This window comes from Myotis nattereri (assembly GCF_964212035.1).
Source record: "Myotis nattereri genome assembly, chromosome: 18".
NCBI classification, from domain to species: domain Eukaryota; kingdom Metazoa; phylum Chordata; class Mammalia; order Chiroptera; family Vespertilionidae; genus Myotis; species Myotis nattereri.
The window spans coordinates 20,336,869-20,355,309 of record NC_138093.1 but is presented as its reverse complement, the minus strand read 5'-3'; the positions used below and the strand labels follow the sequence as shown (position 1 = coordinate 20,355,309).

At 45.1% G+C, this 18,441-nt stretch overlaps 1 protein-coding gene across 1 annotated transcript in view; it reads right to left on the bottom strand.

Moving 5' to 3' along the window:
* Positions 1–18,441, bottom strand: part of PAPPA2 (pappalysin 2) — a gene marked incomplete at both ends in the record, with an annotated part of 219,983 nt that overhangs the window by 109,256 nt on the left and 92,286 nt on the right. Inside the window, 4 exons of the mRNA XM_081113216.1 lie at positions 1,656–2,145; positions 5,128–5,249; positions 15,336–15,528; positions 17,499–17,792. Of these exons, the coding sequence (XP_080969342.1) occupies positions 1,656–2,145; positions 5,128–5,249; positions 15,336–15,528; positions 17,499–17,792 (1,099 nt within the window). The remainder of the gene's footprint in view (positions 1–1,655; positions 2,146–5,127; positions 5,250–15,335; positions 15,529–17,498; positions 17,793–18,441) is intronic.

Below are 18,441 nucleotides of genomic sequence, written 5' to 3'. Positions count from 1 at the left end.
TGCCCCCAGGTGGTCAGTGCACTCCCACATCAGGAGTGCTGCTCAGCCAGGCTCACAGCTGGCAAGCGCGGTGGTGGTGGTGGCGGCAACCTCTCGTGCCTTCACAGCAGCACTAAGGATGTCCGATGATGGCTAAGCCATCAGTCAGACATCTCCTGAGGGCTCCCGGACTGCAAGAGGGCACAGGCCAGGCTGAGAGACCCTCCTCCCCCTTCCGAGTGCATGAATTTCATGCACTGGCCCTCTAGTTTTAACAGAAAAGACACCTAATATTATAGACTTTTACATTTCTAAATTAGCTGTCTCTGGGGAAGCAATCTTCTCATGAGAGTGCCAGGTATTTTCAAAAGCAAATCAATCCTGATGGTTTCTCTTTCCAGGGACGTTTCTGTTGGACTTCTCATCCAGCCACGCATAAGTCTGACATTGTGCTATGGCTGGAAAAGGATGGGGAGAGGGTCCTAACCTTCCATGATGCAACTTTGTAAAAGGCAGTCTGTTATTAAGGAAAGGAAACCAAATGAGACTTGGTCAGAAAATTAGATTTTAATTCTGAGACAACCACTAACTAGCTCTGTTCAACCAAATCACAGTTAAGCTAGGTTTTCTAATCTACAGAATGGGATACTATCAACCTTAAAGAATGTGTATGAGCATGTGTGTGCGTGTGTCCGCACGTGTGTGTTTGTGTGTATGTGTATGTGTGTGTGTGTGTAGATATCAAGTTATTTAATGAGTGTCATGTTAACTGCCCAATTAGAGAAGCTCAAAAATGATATTCTTTTAAAATTCATCCCATGATCTATCCTCCCATTTGCATGAGCTTTTGGACCATTTCACTGTCTTCTAGTTCCAATTTGGAGAGCAAGTAGAGGAGGAAACTGTAGGAAAGCTCAAGGTGAACATTTGTCTCTACTGTTTTGTAGCTGGGGCAGAGGGCCCAGACTCCTCCCATCCCAGATGTGCCCCCTCGGCCATGTGAATGTTATCATGAGTAACATAAGCAGAGCCTTAAAAAATGTGAGAGCTTTGGGGTCTGCCCTCCCTGCTGCTGGAGACCCTGCCACCCCCAGGAGGAGAAGCCCAGGCCATGCCTACTGGGCAATGAGGGATGGTGTAGAAGGAGGCCTTGGGCTTCCCAGACATGACAGCCACCTCCATTGAGCCTCCAATGTGTGCACGAGGCCAATCTGAGTCATCTAACCCCAGCCAAGCCAGTCCCCCTGGGGACACCCAGCCAACCCATAAAATCATGAAAACCAGTGTTTGTTGTATTAACCCACTATGTTTCATGATTATTTCTAACTCAGCAAAATATAGCACCTCTGATAAAACTTGTTTTACCCTGAGTTCTGCCCTTAGGGGTAGGGAGAATTTGTCTTTGGTGATACCAGCCTCCCACTCTAGACATTGAACTCTTTTAAGCCAGTGACCTTATCTTAGTCTGTGTCCCAGCACTGGGCACACAGTGACAGGAACACAGTAGAACTCACTAAACGCAGAAGGCCAGAAGGAAGAGTAAGAGGAGAGTTGGGAGAGAAGGAGAGAGAAAGAGAGAGGGAGGAACAAGAAAAAGAGAAAGCATGGAATGCACATCATGGGTGGCTAGAGACCGAGAAGCATCATGGTTTAGAAAGCCCCACTTCCAAACTCACGTGTCTGTGAACTTCCTGTGAGGGTGTGTGGCTACAGCAGGTAAGCCGCTAGCGAAGGGGGGCTCCCGGAGCACCTGGTACCGCAGGGGCCTGCAGCCAGAGCACAGGGGGCTGTGGGGCTGAGACGTCAGGAGGGCAGCATCCACTTCCAGCCGTTCATCGAAGGTGTACACCTTCACCCCCAAGACCTTGCCATCGACATGCAGCTTGATGGTGAGTGGGGTGTCACAGAAAGTGTCCAGGGGGCCCAGGTGTACAGACTTCTGGTGTTCCAGCAAGATTTCTGTGTCAAAGAGCGCCTGGGAGGAGGCCACAGAGAGGTAGGTGACCCACAGGGTGAGGGCGTCGGCATGCACTGGGTGCTGGAAGAGCAGCTCCAGGCTGCAGCCTTCCGCTGGGCAAGGCACCGTCATGTTCATGTGGTACAGGTGCAGCTCGGGGCTCCAGGCCTGCAGGCTTGGCTCGCAGGGCTGGTCCACATCGGGGGGCCCTAGGGTAGGTAGACAAAAAGATAGACCCATCAGGCATGACCATCATAAGTCTGCAGGTGAGTAGTCCATGGTGGCAGCCAGAAAGAAGAGTGAGGAAGAAGAAAACTATGAACAAATTCCTGCAGAAGCTGATCAGCTGAGTGGGTTAGGTCTCAAGTACGACTGAGGACATAGGTATAACAATTCAAAAGTACTATGTCCCCATCCACATCTTCTACTTGGTGTCTTTTAACAAGAGCTCCAGTTGGGCTCTAGGAGTCCTGCGACCCGGATACCAGGTGTGAGCCTGAGGCCAAGTGGAAGGAGGAGGCCTAGGTGGGAGCCTGAAGCCAGGCAGAGAAGCTCAGTCACTGTCCTTGTACTTTGTTTGTTAATAATTTAGGATAAATTAATGCTTCTGATGCCCTGTTTTATTTGTCAATAAGGCCAATGTCTGCTTCACTCTGTTACCACACTCTGTTTAACTGGGCTCCACAAAACTTTCATCCCCTAAGGTGGTGCCTTCGCAGCCATACGCTTGGCTCAGGTCCATGGGAGCATGCAGGTTGCTGCACAGAGAAAACTGCAGGCAGGAAAGAGGACACTTTTTCTTGAGTGGAAAGCAATGTAGATTCAGGAGCCAAGCAAAATTGTATTGGTGAAAAACCAAATATCGCAAGTAATATAAAGGTCGGCTCTGTGGGAAAAATCTCCATGAGGCATTTTTTTGTTTGTTTTGTTTTGTTTTGTTTTGTTGTGGGGTTTTTTGTGGTTTTCTTTTTTGTCACATGCAGAAAAAGTGATAAATCAGGAAGGAGTAGAGCTGGGCTCCAACCAGTGCTGTGCGGCTGTGGCAGGTCTGTTTAAGCCTTAATCTCCTCATTTATAACATAAGTACTATTTAACCCCCACTTTACTAGCTAGTGGGGAAGATTTATACAGTTTCCAGAGGAACATTTTCAAACTACATTTGCAAAAATAGAACTAAGTAGCCCTTTAGAATCTGGAAAATAAACAATAGGATAAGCCCAGAGGAAACATGTTCAAATGTATGTACGTGTGTGTGTGTGTGTGTGTGTGCGTTGTTCCATGTGTGATGTATGTGTGTATTACATCTTACGGTCCTTACTATTTTTTACCTATATTGTGAATCCATTCATTCATTCAACAAAAAAAGTACTGCATACCTCTTTCACACCTAGTACTAATCTAGGTATTGAAGGTAGAATACTGAACAAGAGAGGTAAAGATCTCGTATATTCTACAGTGAAGTGACAGGTGCAACAATAAATAGTAGAAGGTAGAAGGGTGATTCCAAGTGGTGGTAATGACATCTTTGAAGAAAACTGAAGGAGCATAGGGGCTAGAGAATGATGGAGTGAGGCTGGGGGCTATTTTAGATTATGGGGACATGGAAGTTGTCACCAAGAAGGCAACATTTAAGCAAAGCATATGGCTGGTTCACATTTCTATTCCCCGTAGAATTTAGAAAGTAGTTGGTGGTCAATAAGTGTTCATTTAGTGTCATTAAATAGGTTTTGAGCATGTCTGTAAATATATGTTTGTGTATGCTCTGCTGAGGATTCAATTACTTTCACTATGTATATTTCAAATATGACTTGGTTCTTCACCTTTTCAAAGCAGAGGAAGACCAGTATTTCTTAGCACTATTTTCTGATAGTTGTTCCAAAATACTAGCAACCCCTTTGGAAGTGACCCCTAATGCAGCAGCATCTGTTAGAAAGTTTTTATTATAATCGCATGTTCAAACATGACACTGAGGCCCTAAAAGTTGACCTGGTTTGCCTGAAGTCACAAAACAAGGAACCCAGAACTTCTCATTCCTTTCATTTCTACCAGATAACTTTAAATTTCCCCAAGAATTAAAGAGAAAAATTTCAGGGACAGAGAGTTAAACGGGCACTAAAACACCAGCCCAGGACAACAACAAGGCCAGAAATGGCCTTGTATGAAATGCCAATATCTAAATAGCCCACGCAATGCCAATGTAAATTTTATAGCAACTTTCTGTTCTGCCCCGGGATCTCTCAGTTGGAAAGAGCCCTATACGAAAAATTGGATAAACTGTCCCTCTCAAGCCTTCTCCCTGAGGCTCCTGTCATCTGAGGAAGTGGGAGCCCAAGGGGACAGCTGGTGGACAGTGTCAGCTCCTAAGCCAATGTTCTCTATTTGTCTTGTAAGAGTCAAGCCTGTAAACTAACTCAAACAGAATCTTGTCCAACACATCTTACTGAGAAGCCTTTAGGATCTTAACAGGTACAAGAAAAAGAGAAAGAGGATGATTAGATAAACACTGAAGATGGAGAAGATGGAGAAGTTAAGCTAGTGATCAGGTGCTAACACTCATGGACCAACATTTTTTGGACTTGAGTTGGGATAACATTCATGCTCTGATTTGTCTGAGAGGAATGTGAGTGAATATGTAACTGAGAAGCTGGGGGAAAGACAGCAGAAGGGACAGCGAAAAACATCCCCCCTCTGGGAGCCCAGCTTAGATCTTAGCCAAAGCACAGCCAGTACCAGCAATTAATAGACTCATAAAATGGCAAAAACGAGAATGCTTCGCTTGGAACCCCTGGTGCACCCCACACCCACCCAGACTGGCTTGGCCCATGTCTGAGTGTTCCCTGCAACGTGTTCTCCATTCCTCTCCTAGGAGGGAGGGACAGGTGGGCTGGCACTGTCCTGCGGCACCAGGTGCTGTAAGCACCTGAAACACCATGTATGAGCGGTCACATCCTGAGGTCACCTCCTGCTTTAGCTGATTTCCCCACCCCTGTCTTCCATGCTGACCTTGGCCTCACCACAGCCACTCTAAGCACGTGTAGGACATCCAGCACACGAAGATACCAGAGAATATGTTTCCCAGCAAATCACACACACACAAACTCACATACATGTGCATGCCACCTCTCCACCCTCCACCTCCACCCCCATTCTCACCAACTACCAGGGTTAAAGGAGAAAGCCATGGTCCTTACCCACTGCCTCCTCTGGAGTCCAGTACCCTGAGGAGTCGCACACCCGCCGGGAGGAAGCCGTGTGCACATATTGACGGAACGTCCCATCCTCTGTGCAGGCACCACACATGCTTCCCGGGGCCCTGGAAGATGAGGGGGGAGATGGGGAGACTCCATCAGATGGCTTGGAGAGCCAAATTCAGATCTTTGAGGAAGGGGAGTGGCAATAGGTTGTGAGACCCTAGGGGGAAATGGGGAACACAACTATTTCTTATCTCATTTCCTTCTTGTATGAACCTCATCTTCGTAAAATTCATAGTGACATGAGAAATCTTGAGGTTAGGAAGCAGAAGAACCTAAGCCCTAAGGGAGGCCTGTAGAGATGAATGTGGGCAGCTCCATGCTCAAGCATATGACACAGAAGACTGCACCTGCATCTTCCACCATAAAACTCCTTCCTATGCTGACTCTCAATAAGTCAGCTAAAGACCCCACATTCCCCCAGCTAAAATAGACACTGATTTTTAGAGTAAACTTTTCTGCTACATGTGGACTTATGCTTTAAACTCCCTACTTTTACTCACATGCATAAAAGTACTAGTACTAGGAAATATAATGCCCCTGGGCTCTCCATCACCTGTGGGGCTACAGCTGAACTCCTTACCATGATTCAAGGTTCTTCACGGGACAGCTCTTTCATGAATTTTATGTCCCCATCACAATAAACGAATCACCATCCCACAAATACATCATATCCTTAGCACGGGCTCTGTGAAACATGCTCTTCCCTCTCCTGCCAAAGAGCCTTTCCAACCCCCTGTGTTTAGCAAACTCCTACATATCCTTCAAGGCCCACTCAAATGTAACTTTGGCAGGGGCACTTACTCTGACTCCTCTGAATGGCCTGCACTCTGTCCTCCAGGCACCCCCTGCACCTCTGGCTCCTGCCATGGGGCATCGCTCTGAGGTATTGATAATCCCCATCCCCACCCTTTCTCCTTTGCCTGTGAGCAGGTCGAGACAGAGCTCTGCTCTCTCTATGCCCAGCCATCAGCACAAGGACTGGCCACAGCAGTCCTTCTTTGCCCCAGGAGGGGGGGGGGGGGGAGGTGGTGTTTTATGAGCATCCCTAAGACTATTCAGAGCCTAGGAAGAACTCTTCAAGCACCATATCTGGGGTGACTGGGGAAAGCAAGGACAACAACAGCTGAATAAGGAGGGGCAATCAATGGAGGAAGCTCATCTCTGATACTTTGAATCTTTTTAGAAGCCCAACTGTGAACACACATCTGAAAATGAAGGTATGATGTCAAGGTCTCTCGATAAGTAGGGGAAAAGCAACACCTGGTAACATACTAGAAACTCATATTGTTGAAGGAGTGTCATAATTATGCTACCAGCCCCTCATATACCAGGCATGGTGCCATGAGGTGCTTTTCATAAATTATTGCTCATCCCTGTAAGAAGAAGCCTGTTTACAAATGAGGACCCTCAGGCTCACAGGGATTAGGCAAATGGCCTAAGGTCACAAGTTCTTCAATTCCTATAAGCCAGTTTTCAAACACCATGAAACGTCCAGGACTCTGGCAAGGGAAAGGGGTCGTTAGCTCTGGCCTCTGCTGCAGTCAGCACTGCATTGGTGAGGACACAGCTCCAAACCACATTCCCCTGATGCACTTGGCCCTTCCGGGGAGCCACCAAGTGCGTGTTCAGGCTCCTTGCTGACATAAAGACTCCAAATACCCACTGGGGAGGAGTAAACAGAGCTCCCAGTGTGACACAAATTGCTGGGTGTGTGACGTGCATCTCCCCGGACACACGTGTGGGGAGGCCTCAGCGATGCGGCCACCGGGCTGGGAAAGGGAAGCAAACACTGCCTTTTCTGCCAACAGCCTCGAGGCGAGCCAGCACTGATGTCTGCGTTATCGCAACGTCTGTACCAGAGCGAGAATGGGAAGATTAAATTGTTTACATGTGTTACATAAACGGATGTAAAACTCTGGTTTGCACATGCCCATGAGGACTTACTGTTCGGCCAGTCCACCCCAAACTGCACAGGGGCCACACTCAGAAGCAGATTTTTTTCCCCCTTTATTGATTAAGATATTACAAATGTGTCCTTATCCCCCCAATTACCCTCATCCCCGCAATCCTGCCCTCACCCTCACCCCCTGTTGTCCACATCCATCACTTATGCTTATATGCATGCATACAAGTCCTTTGGTTGATCTCTCCCCCTCACCCCCACTCTCCCCTATCTTCCCTCTGAGTTTTGAGCATCTAATCAATGCTTCTCTGTCTCTACATCTGTTTTTGCTCATCGGTTTATGTTGTTCATTATAATCCAAAAATGAGTGAGAACATGTGATATTTATCTTTCTCTGACTTATTTCACTTAGCATAATGCTCTCCAGCTCCATCCATGCTGTTGCAAATGGTAGGAGTTCCTTCCTTGTTACAGCAGCATAGTATTCCATTGTGTAGATGTGCCAAAGTTTTTTAATCCATTCATCTGCTGATGGGCACTTAGGCTGTTTCCAAATCTTAGCTATGGTAAATTGTGCTGCTATGAACATAGGGGTGCATATATCCTTTCTGATTGGTGTTTCTGGTTTCTTGGGATATATTCCTAGAAGTGGGATCACTGGGTCAAATGGGAGATCCATTTCTAGTTTTTTGAGGAAACTCCATACTGTTCTCCACAGTGGCTGCACCAATCTGCATTCCCACCAGCAGTGCACGAGGGTTCCTTTTTCTCCACATCCTCGCCAGCATTTGTCATTTGTAGATTTGTTGATGACAGCCATTCTGACAGGTGTGAGTTGGTACCTCATTGTTGTTTTGATTTGCATCTCTCGGATGATTAGTGACTTTGAGCATGTTTTCATGTCTCTCACCTCTTTCAAAAAGTGTCTATTTAGGGACGTTGCCCATTTTTTGATTGTGTTGTTTATCTTCCTTTTGTTAAATTGTATGAGTTCCCTGTAAATGTTCGAGTTTAAATCTTTATCAGAGATATCATTGGCAAATATGTTCTCCCATGCAGTGGGTTTTCTTGTTTTGTTGATGGTTTATTTTGCAGTGCAGAAGCTTTTTATTTTGATGTAGTCCCATTTATTTATTTTCCCTTTCGTTTCCATTGCCCTAGGGACTGTGTCAGTGAAGAAATTCCTTCGGTAAATATCTGAGATTTTGCTACCTGTGGATTCCTCTAATATTTTTATGGTTTCCCATTTTACGTTTAAGTCCTTTATCCATTTTGAGTTTATTTTTGTGTATGGTGTAAGTTGGTGGTCTAGTTTCATTTTTTTATTTTTTGCACATGTCTGACCAAATTTCCCAGCACCATTTATTGAAGAGACTGACTTGACTCCATTGTACGTTCTTGCCTCCTTTGTCAAATATTAATTGAGCATAGTGGTTTGGGTCGATTTCTGGGTTCTATATTCTATTCCATTGGTCTATATGTCTGTTCTTGTGCCAGTGCCAGGCAGTTTTGAGAACAGTGGCTTTGTAATACAGCTTGATATCTGGTATTGAGATCCCTCCTACTTTGTTCTTCTTTCTCAGGATCCCAGCAGCTATTCGGGTTTTTGTTTTCTTATTCCAGATGAATTTTTGGAGAGTTCTTTCTAGATCTGTGAAATATGATGTTGGTATTTTAATGGGGAGTGCATTGAATCTATAGATTGCTTTGGGTAGTATGGACATTTTAATGATGTTGATTCTACCAATCCATGAACACGGTATGTTCTTCCATCTGTTTATGTCTTCCTCTATCTCTTTTTTCAATGTCCTGTAGTTTTCTGGGTAGAGGTCTTTTACCTCTTTAGTTAAGTTTATTCCTAGGTATCTTAATTTTTTTTTTGGTGAAATGGTAAATGGGATTGTTTTTTTAATTTCTCACTCTGTGAGTTCACTATTGGCGTATAAAAATGCCATCGATTTCTTGGTGTTAATTTTGTATCCTGCTACATTGCCAAATTCATTTATTAGGTCTAATAATTTTTTGATGGAGTCTTTAGGGTTTTCTAAGTACAGTATCATATCATCTGCGAGTAATGACAATTTTACTTCTTCTTTTCCAATTTGGATGCCTTTTATTTCTTCTTGTCTGATCACTTTGGCTAGCACTTCCAGTACTCTGTCAAACAGGAGTGGTGAAAGTGGGCATCCCTTTTTCCTGTTCTTAAGAGAAATGGTTTTAGTTTTTGCCCATTGAGTATGATGTTGGCTGTAGGTTTATCATATAAGGCTTTTATCATGTTAAGGTATGATCCCTCTATTCCCACTTTGCTGAGCGTTTTTATCAGAAAAGGGTGTTGGACTTTGTCAAATGCCTTTTCTGCATCAATCAATATGATTATGTGATTTTTGTCTCTCAACTTATGTGACGTATGAAGTTTATTGATTTGCAGATATTATAACAGCCTTGCATTCCTGGAATAAATCCCACTTGGTCATGGTGTATGATCTTTCTAATGTAATGCTGGATCCGATTTGCTAGAATTTTGTTGAGGATTTTAGCATCTATGTTCATCAGGAATATTGGCCTGTAATTCTCTTTCTTTGTGGTGTCTTTATCTGGTTTTGGGATTAGGGTAATGCTGGCTTCATAGAAAGAGCTTGGAAGTGTGCCTTCCTCTTGAATCTTTTGGAATAGTCTTGAGAAGAATTGGCTTTAGTTCTTCTTTGAATGTTTGGTATAACTCCCCTGTGAAGCCATCTGGTCCCAGACTTTTGTTTGCTGGAAGCTTTTTGATTACTGTCTCAATTTCATCAGTAGTTATTGGCCTATTCAGGTTTTTTTATTCTTCCTGATTGAGTTTTGGAAGCTTTTATTTTTCTAGGAATGTATCCATTTCGTTGAAGTTGTCCAGTTTGTTGGAGTAGAGTTGTTCGTAGTATTTTTTGACAATCCTTTGTATATCTGTAGGGTCAGTCGTTACTTCACCTCTTTCATTTCTGATTTTGTTTATTTGGGTCCTCTCTCTTTGTTTGTTGGTGAGCCTGGCGAGAGATTCATCAATCTTGTTAATCCTTTCAAAGAACCAGCTCTTGGTTTCATTGATCTTTTGTGTTGTATTTTTGGTCTCTATGTCATTTACTTCTGCTCTGATCGTTATTATTTCCTTCCTTCTGGATACTGTGGGCTTTGCTTGTTGCTCTCTAACTTGTTGAGTTGTATGGTTAGATCATTTATTACCAGTTTTTCTTGTTTTTTTGAGGTTGGCCTGTAGATCTATGAACTTCCCTCTCAGGACTGGTTTCATTGTGTCCCATAGATTTTGGATTGTTGTGTTTTCATTGTCATTTGTTTCCAGGATGCTTTTTATTTCTTCTTTGATCTCTATGGTAACCCAGTCATTGTTTAATAGCATGCTATTTACCCTCCAAGTGTTTGATTTTTTTCAATGTTTTTATTGTAGTTGATTTCTAGTTTTATGCCATTGTGATCTGAGAAGATGCTTGTTATGATTTCTATTCTCTTGAATTTGAAGAGACTTTGCCTGTGTCCTAATATATGGTCTATCTTTGAAAATGTCCCATGTGCACTGGAGAAGAATGTATATTCTGTAGCTTTGGGGTGAAATATTCTGAAGATGTCTATTAAGTCCATCTGATCTAGTGTGTCATTTAGGATTGCTATTTCTTTGCTGATTTTTTGTTTAGAGGATTTATCCAGTGGTGTCAGTGGGGTATTAAAGTCCCCTACTATGACTGTATTGCTATCGATCTCTCCCTTGATATCTTCCAGAAGTTGTTTTATGTATTTGGGTGCTCCTGTATTGGGTGCATATATGTTCACCAGAGTTATATCTTCTTGTTGAAATGTTCTCTTTAGTATTATGTAGTGGCCTTCCTTATCTTTTGTTACGGCCTTTACTTTGAGGTCTATTTTGCCAGATATAAGTATCACAATCCCAGCTTTTTTCTCATTTCCATTTGCCTGAAAAAAATTTTTTCCATCCATTCACTATCAGTCTGTGTAAATCCTTTGTTCTGAGGTAGGTCTCTTGCAGACAGCAAATATATGGGTCATGTTTTTTTTTTTATCCATTCAGCTACCCTGTGTCTTTTGATTGGAGCATTTAATCCATTTACATTTAATGTTATTATTGAAAAGTACTTGTTTGTGGTCATTTTTATTCTTAATGTTTGTGTTTCTTCTTGTCTTTCTGTTTCTTCTTTTTACAGCAGTCCCTTTAGCATTTGTTGTATTGCTGGCTTGGTGGTAATAAACTCTCTTAGCCTTTTTTTGTCTGTGAAGCTCCTGATTCCACCTTCAATTTTGAGTGATACCCTTGCTGGGTATAGTATTCTTGGATTCATTCCCTTGCTTTGCAGTACTTTGTATATTTCATTCCATTCCCTTCTTGCCAGGTGTGTTTCTGTTGAGAAGTCAGCTGATATTCTACTAGGAGATCCTTTGTAGGTAACTTTCTGTCTCTCTCTGGCAGCCTTTAAGATTCTTACTTTGTTGTTGGTGTTTGCCAATGTAATTATGATGTGTCTTGGTATTGGTCTTTTGGGGTTCATCTTGTTTGACACTCTATGTGCTTCTTGGACTTGTGTAGCTTTTTCTTACCAGTATCAGGGAAATTTTCTGTCATTATTTCTTGAAACAGGTTTTCTATTCCTTGCTTCTCCTCCTTTCCTTCTGGTACTCCTATTATGCGAGTGTTTCGTTTTGCGTTGTCCCAAAGCTCCCTTAGGCTCTCCTCTTGCTTTTTAAGTTTTTTTTCCAGTTGCTCCTGTGTTTGTGTTTTTTCCTACCTTGTCTTCTAATTCGCTGATGCAGTTCTCAGCCTCTTCTAGTCTGCTGTTTAAGCCTTCCATTGTGTTCTTTATTGCAGCTATGTCGTTCTTCATTTCCTCTTGGTTCCTTTTCATGTTGGTGACATTCTCATTCAGTTCCTTATAATTCTAATTGAGTTGTGTGTATTTGTCATCCAGCCATTTGAGCATCCTTATAACCATTACTCTGAATTCTTTCTCTGGTAAGTTAGTAGCCTCAATTTTATTTAACTCCCTTTCTGGTGATTCCTATTTTTCTTTCCTTTGTGGGTTGCTTTTTTGTCTTCCCATGTTTTGCTGTAATGTTTTAATTGTAGCTCCGATTGCTTTGCTACCCAGTTTCTTTTGGGTATGGTGCTACTGGTGTGACCTCTCAGGTCTCCTGGGCTTGGTAGTCTAGTGTAGCTCCCTACTTGAGCTATTTGGGTTCTCTTGATGTAGGCCTGCGAGCTGGAAAGGCGCAACTGAGGTGTCTAGAAGTCAGCAGCCATGGAGGGGGTGTCTCAATTTTTGCTGTCTTGTGCCCTTGGCTGAAATCATGCATGCCCAGTGGGGACTCACAATGGCACCCAGGAACCATCTGTTGGGGTGGTGGGGCTCCGGAGGCCTGCGTTCTGGAAAGGCATGACTGTGGTGTCCAGAGTTCTGTAGTTGAGGGGTGGGCAGACTCAGCTTTTGCTGCTGCCTCCATGGTTGGATACACACAATCCCAGCGGCAGTTCACAGGGGCACCTGTAATGTGTTTGCCAGCAGGGTATACTGACACACTCTGAAGGACCCTGGCACTGAAGCCACTAGATTGCAGTGTCTGTGAGCAGGTATCCCAGAAGAGGGAATTCAGCGTTTCTACAGCCCAGCAGTGCCTCCCTGTTTGTTTAAGTGTGTGTCCAGTGGGGCTCACAGCGGCGCCCCAGGGCTGTCTGTGGAGCGGTGGTCTTGGGAGACCTGCATGCTGGAAAAGCATGCAATTGTAGTCTCCAGAGTTCTGCAGTTGTGGGGTGGGGAACCTCAGTTTTTGCTGATGCACCTGTGGTGGATAGGCGTGTGTTCCCAGTGGTGGCACACAGGAGCATCCGCAGTGAGTTTGCTAGCGCAGGCGCACTGAAGCACTCTGAAGGGCCCTGGAACACTTAATCGAGGTGTCTTTGGGCAGGTATCCAGGATGGGTGAATTCAGAATTTCTACTGCCCAGGGGAGTGTGTCCCTATTAGTCCAAGATCGGACCCAGCAGAGGCTCACTGCGGCTTCCCAAAGTGCCCTGTGGATAGATGGGTTCAGGGGGAGTGAGCAACTGTGACAGTGCAGTTCGCCGGCGCTGATCTCTGATGCACTCTGAGGGGCCCTGGCGCTGAAGGGCCCTGGTGCTGAAATTGCACAGCTGGGTGTGTGTGGACAGTTATTCAGGCAGAAGGAATTCAGAATTTCTACTGGGGGGCAGTGCGCCTGTGTCTGTACAAAATCACACCCAGTTGGGGCTCACAGTGACTCCTAAGAGAAGTCTATGGAGTGGTGTGCCTCGGAGACCTAAGCGCTAGAGATGTGTGAATGCTGAGGTCTGCTGCTGGGGAAGGGGAGGCTGCACTTACTGCTGCGGGCACGGTGCACCTTTGGAGGTGGAGATACCAGGGTCTGCAAGTCTGCGGGTGGGCAGCAGGATTTTGGCTGGAGTGGCTGCCGGGTTGCGGGCAGTATCCAAGGCCTGTCTGGGTGGTGGTGCTGATGAGTTCCTAGAAGAGGCTGCTCTCCCCTTTAAGATGGCATGGGCTCCATCAGAAGCAGATTCTTACACCATCACAGGGATATGAGCCAACTGACAAAGGGAGACCCTGAGCACTGTGGTACTGGGACAGTCAAGCGTGCTTTATAGGCAGTGGCCAGGAGGCTCAGTTGGTTGGAGCATCATCCCATTGCCAAAAAGGTTATGGGTTCTATCCCAGGTCAGGGCACATACGGGAGGCAACCAATCCATGTTTCTCTCTCATATTGATGCCCCCCCACTTCCCCTCTCTCTAAAAATCAATTTAAAAAAGCATTTCCTTGGGTGAGAATTAAAAAAAGTGCTTTATAAAACTGTGGGGTCCAAATGATGTCATCAAGGTATCAAGGACAGGTGGCAAGATCCCAGAAGGATGGATCACAACTTGGAAAAATTATTCACCTGCTCTGCCTCACCCCTGTGTCTCCCTGTCCCCTTCCCCCCTCCCAGCTCTGGGGAAAGCTGGGGCACAAGGAAACATGCTCCAGGGACAGCCAGCATCTTGGCTGGGCCTGACACCTGAGGGAAAGTGGGACACAGAGAGGGGGATGTCTACCTGATAATGAAAAAACCCTAAATGAAAAGAAATAATATATTCCATGTTCCCCACTTCTGAAGTTTCACTGGATGTCCCCAAATTCACCTCTGTAGTTGTGGGGGCTCAGGCAAGCCCCAAGTGCTTCTCTATGCTTCAATGTTTATGTCGCACCTACACAGCAGGAGTGTCCTTAGGATTAAATGAGGAAATTACAGGTGAGATGTCTGGCGCAATGCCTCCCACATAGAAGAACCAGACAGACCACGGCCACTCTCGGAATACAGTGCAGGATTGGAAAGTGGAGGCCCACACGGGTCATAGGTGGGGTTCTCATCCTTCTCGTTAAAACACATTCATTCCCCCATCCTCCCACCAACTGTCAGATGTCATCTTTTCCTACCTTCTCTCCTTTGGACAAAAATGTCCCTAATGTTCATTTATACCAATATGTAAAGGACAAATAAAAGCTAATTTAGGTATAATGATTCTCTTCAATAGGCAGGTATTAGGTATCTACTGTGGCAGGCCAAGGGACAAAGATGCAAAAGACAGATGCTCCTGCCCCCAAGGAGCTGCCAGTCGAGTAGGGCAGATACAAAGATGAATAGATAATGACCGCTCCACGAGAGGGCAGCCATAAATGGGGCAGGCACCAGGTACACCTTGAGGCAGAGAGGGCACTAGATGCCCACATAACCCAGGTAAGCCCCTGATGCACAGCTTGTAGGTAGCCTGTCACCCACCCACCCACCCCCAGAACTTACTGGAAGAGCACAGCTCACTTCCCTGCCCCCAACACCACTGTGCAAGTAGAAGCCTCTGTGCCACCTTGCACTGAGAAGGGCTGACCTTGATCAGATTTGTCAACCTCATCATAGCTCCTGGAAGCTGGCCAGAGGTGACATTCCACAGGAAACATCTGCCAGGCCCCTGGCTGAGGAGTGAGCACAGGCGCTGAGGTGTGGAGCCGCAGGCTCTGCTGCGGAAATGGGCAGCAAGATGGAGGAGGCAGCGCTCAGTGGCTGCTCATGTTCACAGCTCCCACTGGGGTGCCCCTGACTTCACACCTTCCCCTGAGATGCAGAAGAAAGGCCACAGAGGAAACAGGCCAGCTCGGCCATGGCAAGGACCTCTCACCTGTCATACACGACTCCACTAATTGGAGGCAGCCAGTGGATGGTGAGGGATGTGTTGGTCTGCCCGATGACCATGGGTGGGATGGGAATGGGCGTGGGCTTTCGGCTTTGACTCCATTGTTGATACACAAGATCCAAATAGCAATGCATTCGGGCCACTTGGTTAGGGGTGAAGCTGTCAGTGCAGTCATCATCTGCGGGGGGGAAAAAAGGAACAGGGGAGATCGAGGTGTTAGCCTGCAAAGTCCACCTTGGTGGGACAAGTTCTGCCTCGTTCACACCTGTGTCACCAGCCCCTAACACAACACCCCATACTTGATAGGCTCCATAAACACCTGTTAAATGGATAAACGTATTCTGTTCCAGAAAGTATCTATGCTGGAAATGGGAAAGAGAAGACAGAGAATAGCACTTGCTGTATCTAAACCTGGCCATTACCTTGATATTGGGCTGGGCCAGGTGGGCCCAGGGGTCCAGGGCTGCTCTAAGCTGATGGCTGCCTATTTGGGGATACACAAGGTGGCAGTGTTTTCAGCATATGGCCTTTTTATTCAGGAACATTTGTGGAGTTGCAGTCACCTGCTCCATTCCCAGTGACTTTGGCCAGAGTTAGTGAGTATTCAGTGGAGATATTCAAGGGGAGACAGTGCCTAATGTCAAGGAGGCAGCAGGACTGGAACTGCAGTCCCCACCTCACTTTCAGAGCTGGCAAAATCTCCCATGTGTGTGTTGTTGTTTTTTCCAGCAATAGAAAGGGAGTTATCTTAGTTTCAGGGCCTTTTTAAATAAGAGTACACAAGTCAAACACTCACCCCTGCTGCTTCTTTTAACAAAAAATATTTTTATTGCTTTTTGGAGAGAAAGGTGGAGGGAGAGAGAGAAACATTAATGTGAGAGCACAACATCGATCAGCTGTCTCCTGCACACCCTCACCTGGGGATCAAGCCAACAAGCAGGGCATGTGCCCTAACTGGGAATCAAATAAGCAACCCTTTGGTGCACAGGATGATGCCCAACCAACATAGCCACACTGGCCAGGGCTGCACCCTGCTTCTTAGATGTTTCCTCTGCCCACTTGGAAAGCGGTACTTAAACAGCTCTGCCCTCTGCAGCCCACTGTCCAGTTGCTCTGCCCTGGTAACGACCACTGTGACCTTGTTGGGGGAAGAAGGGAGGCTGGTTCTTATGAATGTGATGCACCAGAATTATACACTGAAATGAGACTTGGATAAAAGTTTATTGATCGGCAACAGACAGGACCAGCTCACCACCCCTTCTTCACTCCAAAGGCATAGCAGGGTTCTATGGTTGATTTATTTTTATTTTTTGGATAGTTCTAGAACTTATCACCAAACAAGTCCATGGAACTTACAGAAAAATTACCTCCTTCCTTCAATATTGGAATAGGTCATTAAATCAAACCTGTCCTTAATTTTAGTAATAAATGATAAATTTGAGTCCATTATGAGGAGTAATACTATGACTAGTATTATTTTTGGCCAGAAATGAGGAAGGTGTCAAGGGACAAGGAAGAAGCATAATCCAGGATAACAAGACCAGACAATACATTTTGTTCCCAAGGCCAGGAAAGTATCATTTTTTAAATGAAATGGCACCATTTAGGGGAGGGAGGTAATCAGTACTTGACTAGTGTTGGAAGAAAAGAATCTGATACTTTAAAATAACATAAAATGAAAAGATATCCTGAGCTTAAAATTAATGAAGGCCATTTTCTTGACCAACTTCAAAAATAGTACAAAGAACCACCTTAACCCAGAAACCTCCTCCCCATCACCATTAGATTCTTTCAAAGTAAATGCCTAAGAACATGGATAAGGACAGGAATATTCAGGTTGTAGAAATCAAAGGCAGCTCAAGAAAGCTTATGGTTTGGCCCCTTTTTCCAAATGTCCCATGTAGAAGTGTGTTTTTCTTTTCATCTCCAGTGACAGAAAATCTAGTCAATGAGATCCCTACATATCTCAAAATTTCTTTAAGTTCTTCAAAGACACGAAGAAAAGAGTATCCCATGATAAATATACTTCAATGCTCGGGCATAAATGACTGCCTGAAAATCCTCTCCACCTCCTGCATGTCCACCCTCCCAGCCCCCATACTCCCCACATCATCTTCATTAAAAGCAAGCACATTGAGACTGTGATACCTGTGTAGCTCATATAGTTGCTGAACGGAGCCCCCAGAAAGTGGGTAAAGCCGCAGGTGTCGTTGGTAGGCTCCGGGTCCTGGCACAGCTTACTCTTGGGAGTGGGCGCAGTGTCGGCACAGAGATCTCCTGTGTCCATGGAGGGCACTGTCTCCCTGCAGGGGTCATCGCAGGATTCTCTTTCACTGACCCCTTTGAAGACATGGTAGAGTCCCAGGACATGCCCCACCTCATGGACCATGATGTTGGTATGACCAGGCATCCCGTAATAGGCCGGGTTGAGGACAACGCCACCTGTAGTAGAAGGTTTGGAAAACATCTCTGAGCATGTAAGGAATGGCAGCCCTCTAATCTTTAGTTATGTCTTCTCATAAATTAGCAAGTGTTCAATGTCAGCCTCTAAGGCAGGGGTAGGGAATCTTTTCCTGCCAAGGGCCATTAAGATATTTATAACATCATTTGTGGGCCATACAAAATTATCAACTTAAAAATTAGCCTGCGTAACACTCTTAATACACAATCCCCAAACAGGAGAATATAGATTTAACAAGTCAGCGCTTAAATTCTAATGAAAAAACGTAAGTCTTTTAACACACTTACTGATAATATTTTTTATTCCAGAGAGATGGGTCTTTTTCCCCAAATCATCTGCATTCAATACATAGTAATGAGCTTGGCTACCATATGTGTGTTAGAATGTTGCATATGCTAATTTAGGAGGCAGTGCTGTGTGCAACAGTACACATTAAGGAAAATCCTGAGGTCCTGTGCCTCTTACAGTAATTCTGCCCATGAGTCTGAGTTTAGGTAGCCACAATGGACTGGAACTTAAAGAAATGGAATGCAATCCTAACATTAACTCGCTATAGGACCATGGCTCTGCCCTTGGACCTTCTATTGTCTCTCCATCTACAGAATGAGGGGCTAGCAAGGCTCATCCCTA